We start from the raw sequence: 10,101 nt of genomic DNA, 5'->3' as shown, positions 1-10,101 counted from the left end.
CACTCACTCACTCACTCACTCACTCACTCACTCACTCACTCACTCACTCACTCACTCACAGACTCACTCACTCACTCACTCACTCACTCACTCACTCACTCACTCACACACTCACACACTCACTCACTCACTCACTCACTCACTCACACACTCACACACTCACTCACTCACACACTCACACACTCACTCACAGACTCACTCACTCACTCACTCACTCACTCACACTCACTCACACTCACTCACACACACACTCACACACACTCACTCACTCACTCACTCACTCACTCACACACACACTCACTCACTCACTCACTCACTCACTCACACACACACACACACTCACACACACACTCACTCACTCACTCACTCACTCACTCACTCACTCACTCACTCACTCACTCACTCACTCACTCACTCACTCACTCACTCACTCACTCACTCACTCACTCACTCACTCACTCACTCACTCACTCACTCACTCACTCATTTACATTTAAAGGGACACACACACAAAACAACGCTCACCCTCGAAAAAATGACAATTTCAACATGCTATAAAAAACAATCTGTGGGGTATTTTGAGCTAAAACTTCACACACACTCTGGGGACATCCAAACCCCCCCCCCCCCCCCCCCCAATCAATAATAAATGATGATTATTATTATTATTTAGTAATGAAAAGAATAGTCAAATATTTTCTGATTTCAGGATTAATTATAATTTGCATCTTGTATAAGGGGCATTATACCAGCTCTGTAATGCATCCCCTGTATAGACGAGAGTTGCACTTGTTTGTGTGTGGTGGAGATTGACATGCATCCGTCGCTTTGAATAGGAGGTGATTTTCTTGTGTTTGCGTGAGGAGCCGGTGGTGTTCCTGCGCTTGGAGAGCGACTTCTTTCCCTACACGCCCCGGAGGAAGGAGAACCTCCACGAGAACCTGCACGGTCTGGGACGAGAGCTTTCCTCCGAGGACCTGGAGCTCAGCATCAGGAGAGAGGTCAGAGTCCAGACATCATAATGGGTCGATGACGGGACTGGGGCTATTTATTTATTCTTAGAAAATAAAAACACTGAAAATAACTAATGAACAAGAATTTATTTTGAACTGTCCTGAGATCATTTTAAATATGATGATGATGATGATTATTATTAAAGCAGTTAAAATATACTATTTAGTAATGAAAAGAATAGTAAAATGTTTTCTGATTTCAGGATTAATTATATTGATTATGATAATTATTATTATTAAAGTAGTGAGTTATACTTAATACTTTATACTTTTATTACTACTACTACTACTACTAATTATTAGTATTATTATTAGTTTTTAAATGATTTTTTGTTTATAAATGTATAATAAATTACATTTTTTATTTGTATTATTATTAAAGCAGTTCATTATACTATTGAAGAAGAATAGTAAAAATATTTTACAAAATGTCTGATCTCAGGATAAATTATAATTATATAATTTGTATTTTTATTATTAAAGCAGTTAATTATAATATTTAATAATAATTATAATAGCAGCAATAATAATGATGATGATGATGATGATGATGATGATAATAAACAATAACAACAATATTTTTTGGTAATATTTATATTAAATATTTATAGTAAAATCAGTCAAGTCAAATAAAATCAATGTAGTGAAATCAACATCCAGGAACACATATTTTTGTTGTTGTTATTGGACATAAAAAACATAAAACATGAGATTTTAGTCATAAAAATAAAACTAGTTTAAATTGTGTAAATGTTCTTGTTAAACGTATGACACCAGCATGAATGGATCAATAATATTTCTAAGATATTTGCACATTTCTCCTCTTTATTCTTGTCATCGACCCAAATGCATGCTCAAACCTTAATGCTTTTCTGTCATATTAATAATAACTGCACCTCCAGAAATATTCATGTGCCGATCTGAAGGCATTTTCTCATCTGAAAACAACGTGTTTTGTGCTTTTAGCTTCATGACTTCGCCAAACTGAACGACAACGTGTTCTACGTCTACAACGACATCGAGCATTTTAAAGGAGAACCGCAGAAGATCTGCATCAGCTGTGAAGAAGACATTCATGTGACAGGAGAGGTGTACCAGCGACCGCGCTTCACCATGCCTGCCTACAGGTACACACACACACACACACACACACACACACACACACACACACACACACACACACACACACACACACACACACACACACACTCTTCATGGGTTTGTGCTGGTTAATCCTTTCCCCAACACTACACACACACACACACACACACACACACACACACACACACACACACACACACACTTCATGGATTTGTGCTGGTTAATCCTATCCCCAACACTACACACACACACAACACACACACACACACACACACACACACTTCATGGGTTTGTGCTGGTTAATCCTTTCCCCAACACTACACACACACACACACACACACACACACACACACACACACACACACACACACACACACACACTCTTCATGAGTTTGTGCTGGTTAATCCTTTCCCCAACACTACACTACACACACACACACACACACACACACACACACACACACACACACACACACACACACACACACACACACACACACACACACACACACACACACACACACTTCATGGGTTTGTGCTGGTTAATCCTTTCCCCAACACTACACTACACACACACACACACACACACACACACACACACACACACTTCATGGGTTTGTGCTGGTTAATACTTTCCCCAACACCACACACACACACTCACACACACACACACACACACACACGCTTCATGGGTTTGTGCTGGTTAACCCTCATCTTCACATGTAACCGCAGTGTGTGGTGATGTAGCTGATGTGTGTGTGTGTGTGTGTGTGTGTGTGTGTGTGTTCAGGTATTACCGTCTGCCTCTGCCGATGGAGGGAGCGCCGCTGGAGGACGAGTTTGATGCGTTCGTTAACGTTCTCCGGGTAAGAGATTCTCCAGAAACGAACAGCATGATCTCTATGTGAGCCATATTTATCTCTGACCTTTCTAATTGAGATATCATCTAAATCGATGTATTGGTCAGCTGGTGTCATGTGAAACGCATGAAGGCTCTCGTCTGCGCATCAGGGGAATTGTTTTCTTGTGATGCGGTCGGTTCAGTTCATGCCGATTCGGCCGCCAATGTGATTAAATCTTCCGAGGCGGTGGAATCTAAACACGTCAGATGCTTTAAAGTGCGTCCGCGCTGTAATATATAATGTGTTTAGATGGAAGGAAATGAGTTAGTGGAATATTCTGGAGTCTGTAGATCATCAGAAGGGATGAAGACAAACATGAGCACGACATGAAACTACTGGATCCTTTCTTTCAAAACAGACCGTACTTACAAAAAGTTCATGTTAATGTTAACCAAATATTAAAAAACAGAAACTTTACATTATCCATTAACCCCGAACAAGCCGGTTTATCAACCCATAATCTCAAATAGTACTAAAATAAGCTTTTTTTGACCCCTGACTGGGCTTATATTGAGTTTTACCATGGTAAATAATAATAATAATAATACGTTTATTTTATATAGCGCCTTTCAGAATACTTAAGGTCGCTTTACAATAAAGTACATAGAAACATGACATATTAGAAACATGACATAGAAACATGACATAGAAATAGGGTTGGGTTTTATCCAATACCAGTACCTACTCTGTATTTTTTAAACGGTACTTAAGAAAATGAAACCGCACACACTTTGTCAAAAAGTAATACCCTTTTATTTACAGGGCCAAACTGGACACAGTATTAACTTAAATCTTTAAACAATATAAATACAAGTAACATATGGTAATAATAAATAAACCAATATAAAATATCACATTTACATAATATCAAATAAAACAATATTGTATCAAACAATGTAAAAATACTGGAGATTAATAGAGATTACTACCAGGGTAATCTAATATCGACATGGCTACAGGGTCCCATGTTTTGTCTGCTTGAACCAGTCATGTAAGTTATCTGGTCGTTGTTTCGGCACCGCGTTTCGGTACCTAACCCTACGTAGAAACAAAAATATATTGAGATAGTGGTACATAAACATAAATGGTTGCGAGTGCTTCTGCGTGTGGGGTGTGTTTGTCTGGTTAGAGCTCAGTGTGTGTGTGTTTGCTGTGTTTGCCTGATGAATGAGACTTCCTTCGTGTGTTTCCTGTTTCTCTGGTTTAAGAAGACCGAAGCTGAAGCCACAGATTTGTCGAGTTGAAAGTAAAATGGCCACATGAAACCACAGGCTGAGTGCACTGAGCTGGATCTCTGAGTTACTATTATGTCCTTGATGATGTTTTTGGGCTTTAGAACAGTAATATTGTTGCGGCTCCTCTCTTCCCAGTCTGTCAGTAACGCTCTGTTTACTTCCTGTCTCTATGAAGCCCCTCCTTCTGAAAAGCACACTGTGCTCTGATTGGTCGGCTGGAGCAGTGTGTTGTGATTGGTCGAGCGCTTCGAGTGTGTTTGGGAAATGTCCCGCCCCTTCCCTTAACCGCCAGTTTAACACACTACTAACTAACTCAACCAGGCCCCGCCCCTTTATTCTGCGTATGAATTATTATAATGAGGAATATTGTGACGTGTTCCCGGAAGAAACTTAAGACTACAATGGAGGCGTTTCAGGAGTTCAGAAACACTGACACTGATATAGAGAAGAACTCCCGCTGGAGGGACTTTGAAACCTTTTTCATGCTCAAACATCAACATTACACGCTCTAGAAAGAAGAAAAGCAAAATAGTGATGATTATTTGCACAGAAAGAACATTTTTACCCTTTATACTGTGTGATAGGATGCATTCTTCCCATTCATATTCCCAAAAATGCTTTTAAAACGAGCGGTTTGATGGATTTGTCCTCGTGGGTGGCGAGGAGTCATTCATCTGAACTCCTGATCCTCGTGAACGTTCGCTATTTAAAGCGTCTTGTCGAACCTCAAGCTGTTATTTTAGCCCTGCCAGTGGATTGATTCACAGGAAGCAGTTTTATAAAAGAAAGCTTTAGACCACTTCCAGACTCGCTTCAAGCCTGTTTGTTCTCCAGATCCCAACTCCATAGTTACTCCATATTAATGGACATTCAGATTTAATCAGCCCGTTTCTAAACAGAAACAGACATTTTATAGCATTTCCGAAGGATAGCAGACGGTATAGATATAACCAAGGTCAAGTCAGCTTTATTTCTACAGCGCTTTTACAATACAGATCGCAGCAGCTTCACAGTAATAACAGGAGCATTACAGAATCAATGATGCAAACTTCAAATATGAGAAATTCAGCTCTAAAAAGACCAATTCAGTTAGTTTTGTTCTCAGCCAATAGCAGACAAATCAATAATATTACTGTTATTAACTCTTTTAAACCTTTTAAATGTTACATACATTTTAAGTTTTTGTTTAAAACCTAAATAAATAAAACCAAGTTTTATATCAGCTAAATTAAGGTTTCCCAAAAAATTTTTGTCAGCCAAACTCTTTTGACCTAAAATATTGATTTAGAAGATTTTAAAGTTTATATTTTATACGTGTAATTAGATTAGATTAGACATTTCAAATACTCCTAATCAATCAGACTACAGTTACACTTTTATTGATTACATGATTACTTAATATCCACAAAACGGCAGTAAATTATTCATGATTTATTGATTCTACCTAATTTTACTTTTTTATCTTTTTAAATTTTCCCTTTTAAAACAGCATTTATATATAAATATTCATAAAGGATATAATTACACAGAAAATTGAAAGGCCACACAGCATAAACAAATAAAATGTAATCCTTTTTTTGTTTTGCAACATTTTTTTAAATAATTAAATACAAAATTATTTATATTAACTGTACATGTAATGAATAATTACTTTAATTATTCATAATAAATCATTATTATTTAAGTAAAAAACTTACCTTTTCATCAATTTATGAACTTGCATAGTTTTTTTTTCTTTTCTTTTTTGTATTTTATATCAATATAGTACAAGATTATCCTATTCAAATCTATGTGATAAGTCAATAGTAAACAAAGTAATCAAAAAGTAGTTAGTTTATATAACCTAAAATGTGTGACGTAATAGATTGTTACTACAGTTTTCATCATTTAATTTGTATGCAGTAATTTGGACTACAATTGGTAAGTAATCTATGTATATATGGGTGGTCAGGCATCTCTAGTGTTGTTTGATTGGTTTAAATCCTTATGCCGACGGAATCATCACTATATCAACTTAAATTCAATCTTCAAGTATCTCTTCGTATTGCATGTCGGTTGACATTCGATGCCCATTATTTCAATTGTCTCAAACAATCGATACCCTATTAAAATTGTCTCTTTCTCTTTTTCTCCTTCTTGCCCGATGCAAAAATGTCCTTGTTCGCGCCTTTATACGACACTCTTGCAGTGCACTGTACTCTGGTGTCCCTGAAGAATGCATTCAGAAACTGCAATGTACCGCGATCTCTTTCTGTCAGGGGAATCCGTCTCTGTCCCTGAGTCGCGATGCATCTCAGCCTCTTCCCAGCGCTGCTTCACCAGGGGGAGCCTCAACCAATCTGTGGATTAATCCTGGGATCGCTGGTGATGATGCCTTGACACGCGTCCGGACCGCAGACCCTGCACGCCCACCGCCGCAACACCGTAAGAGCCCGAACACACTCCTATAATACTGATCATACACGTCCTCAGAATGCATAATTGCGTCAGGACAATTTTTGCTCACCATGGGTGCATTTATTTGTAAAAAAAAAAATACAGTAAAAGTGAATTATTTGTTACAATTAAAATAGCTGTGAATATATATATATATATATATATATTATTCACAGCTATTTTAATTGTAACAAATAATTCACTTTTACTGTATTTTCTTTTTTTACAAAGTAAATGCTACTAAAGGTGCATAAAGTATATGCATAAAGCATAAAGGTGACATACAATACACTCACCGGCCACTTTATTAGGTACACCTGTCCAACTGCTCGTTAACACTTAATTTCTAAGCAGCCAATCACATGGCGGCAACTCAGTGCATTTAGGCATGTAGACATGGTCAAGACAATCTCCTGCAGTTCAAACCGAGCATCAGTATGGGGAAGAAAGGTGATTTGAGTGACTTTGAACGTGGCATGATTGTTGGTGCCAGAAGGGCTGGTCTGAGTATTTCAGAAACTGCTAATCTACTGGGATTTTCACGCACAACCATCTCTAGGGTTTACAGAGAATGGTCCGAAAAAGAAAAAACATCCAGTGAGCGGCAGTTCTGTGGGCGGAAATGCCTTGTTGATGCCAGAGGTCAGAGGAGAATGGCCAGACTGGTTCGAGCTGATAGAAGGGCAACAGTGACTGAAATAACCACTCGTTACAACCGAGGTATGCAGCAAAGCATTTGTGAAGCCACAACACACACAACCTTGAGGCGGATGGGCTACAACAGCAGAAGACTCCACCGGGTACCACTCATCTCCACTACAAATTGGAAAAAGAGGCTAAAATTTGCAAGAGCTCACCAAAATTGAACAGTTGAAGACTGGAAAAATGTTGCCTGGTCTGATGAGTCTCGATTTCTGTTGAGACATTCAGATGTTAGAGTCAGAATTTGGCGTAAACAGAATGAGAACATGGAACCATCATGCCTTGTTACCACTGTGCAGGCTGGTGGTGGTGGTGTAATGGTGTGGGGGATGTTTTCCTGGCACACTTTAGGCCCCTTAGTGCCAATTGGGCATCGTTTAAATGCCACGGCCTACCTGAGCATTGTTTCTGACCATGTCCATCCCTTTATGGCCACCATGTACCCATCCTCTGATGGCTACTTCCACCATGTCACAAAGCTCTAATCATTTCAAATTGGTTTCTTGAACATGACAATGAGTTCACTGTACTAAAATGGCCTCCACAGTCACCAGATCTCAACCCAATAGAGCATCTTTGGGATGTGGTGGAACGGGAGATTCGCATCATGGATGAGCAGCCGACAAATCTGCGGCAACTGTGTGATGCCATCATGTCAATATGGACCAAACTCCCTGAGGAATGCTTCCAGCACCTTGTTGAATCTATGCCACGAAGAATTGAGGCAGTTCTGAAGGCAAAAGGGGGTCCAACCCGTTACTAGCATGGGGTACCTAATAAAGTGGCCGGTGAGTGTATATATATATAGTCAAGTCACCTTTATTTATATAGCGCTTTTTACAATACAGAGTGTTTCAAAGCAGCTTCACAGAGATAACAGGAAAATAATGCAACAAAAGTTTGTTTCTAGAAGAAAAAAGAAAATAGCGTCACAGTCCAGCTTAAGTAAGTTCAGTGATGGTTCATTTTTGTTGTAAAAAAGTTATTAATTTAGTTTATTTATATATATAGCCGCTCTGGAGAAAACCGTGATGTCATCGTCCAGCTCAGTTCAGTTCTCATATAATGCTGTCAATGCAGGAGATCAATAATATTGTTAAATATTAAACTTAATTAAATTTAAAATTCAATTAAAGTAATTTATTCCTGTGATCAAAGCTGAATTTTCAGTATCATTACTCTTCAGTGTCACATGATCCTTCAGAAATCACTCTAATATGATGATTTGATGCTCAAGAAACATTTATGATTATTATCAATGATGAAAACAGTTAATATTTTTGTGGAAACTGTTACGACTTTTATTTTTTCAGGATTCTTTGATGCATAGAAAGTAAAAAAAACAGCGTTTATTTAAAATAGAATCTTTTGTAACATTTATAAATGTCTTTACTGTCACTTTTGATCAATTTAATGCATCCTTGCTGAATAAAAGTATCAATTTTCTTTTTAAAATTATAGTCTTACTGACCACATATTTTCAATGAGTGTGCATCCTTTTGCATGAATGTTTAATAAAGATGCGTGTTTGCTGGCGAAATGTTTAATGTCAAGGATGTCACATGTTCATAGAGCTGAAGAGGATGTGACGAACAAACCCAAAATGCAGTTTCAGGTCATTCAGACCCTCATCAGTAAACTGCCTAAAGGTCAAGAGGTCATGGAAGAGGTTTGTGTTTGTTCAATCTAACATTCATTAAGACATAAATACCCTCATGATATGGTCACACTTTAGATTACGGTCCAATTCTCACTATTAACTACGGTTTTGCCTCAATAAACTCCTAATTACTGCTTATTAATAGTTAGTAAGGTAGTTAAGTTTAGGTATTGGCTGGATTAAGGGATGTAGAATATGATCATGCAGAATATGGCATTAATATTTGCTTTATTAGTACAAATACACCGCTAATATCTTAGTAATATGCATGATATTAAGCAACTAGTTAATAGTGAGAATTGGACCTTAAACTAAAGTGTATTTTAGTGTATTTATAGTGTATTCACTGTATTTATGAGCGAGTCTTGCTGTGTTTCAGGTGAACCGCGCCATAGACCTGTGCTCTGAGATGCACGACATTCGAGAGGCCATTTATGAGAACAAACACAAGCTGGAGGGAATCGGCGAGGACTATCAGATCCAGGTGAGAGTCTGTGTGCAATGATAGTAAAGGTGCATATTTTACATTCTCCACTTTCTCTAAAATTAAATACGCTTTTTTTTGCTGCTGTGTCTTTAGCTACCTGTCAAAAGTTGGAATAATTAAGAAAAATTATCACAGTTTACACAAAAATATGGCAATTGGCAATAATTGGAACTGTTTCTTGAGCAGCAAATCATCATATTAGAATGATTTATTTTGTATTATTATGATATTTTCATTTTTTGACAATACACAAGCCAAAATGAGAACATGAAAACACAAATGAAATCATATTGGAGTGATTTCTGAATGATCATGTGACACTGAAGACTGGAGTAATGATGCTGAAAATACAGCTTTGATCACAGGAATAAATTACAGTTTACAAAATATTCTCATATAAAACAGCCATTTTAAATTGTAACAATATTTCACATTTTTACTGTATTTTTGATCAAATAAATGCAGCCTTGGTGAGCATAAGAGACTTCTTTCAACAATATTAAAAAATCTTAATTATTCCAAACTAATGTAAATGCTGCATCTTCTTCATGTGAAATAAGCTTCA

The 10,101-nt window shown here is 37.5% G+C and overlaps 1 protein-coding gene across 1 annotated transcript in view; it reads left to right on the top strand.

Annotated features, from left to right (window-relative positions):
* The window catches only part of pald1a (phosphatase domain containing paladin 1a), an 87,038-nt gene that overhangs the window by 33,786 nt on the left and 43,151 nt on the right, over positions 1-10,101 (top strand). Inside the window, exons 5-10 of the mRNA XM_056243873.1 lie at positions 837-1,001; positions 1,980-2,140; positions 2,905-2,980; positions 6,510-6,675; positions 8,964-9,058; positions 9,429-9,533. Of these exons, the coding sequence (XP_056099848.1) occupies positions 837-1,001; positions 1,980-2,140; positions 2,905-2,980; positions 6,510-6,675; positions 8,964-9,058; positions 9,429-9,533 (768 nt within the window). The remainder of the gene's footprint in view (positions 1-836; positions 1,002-1,979; positions 2,141-2,904; positions 2,981-6,509; positions 6,676-8,963; positions 9,059-9,428; positions 9,534-10,101) is intronic.

Source organism: Rhinichthys klamathensis, unplaced genomic scaffold (genome assembly GCF_029890125.1).
Source record: "Rhinichthys klamathensis goyatoka isolate OS25496 unplaced genomic scaffold, OSU_Roscu_1.1 h1tg000859l_1, whole genome shotgun sequence".
Taxonomy (NCBI): Eukaryota; Metazoa; Chordata; class Actinopteri; order Cypriniformes; family Leuciscidae; genus Rhinichthys; species Rhinichthys klamathensis.
The sequence above is the reverse complement of the archived record's forward strand: the minus strand, read 5'-3'. Positions and strand labels throughout refer to the sequence as shown.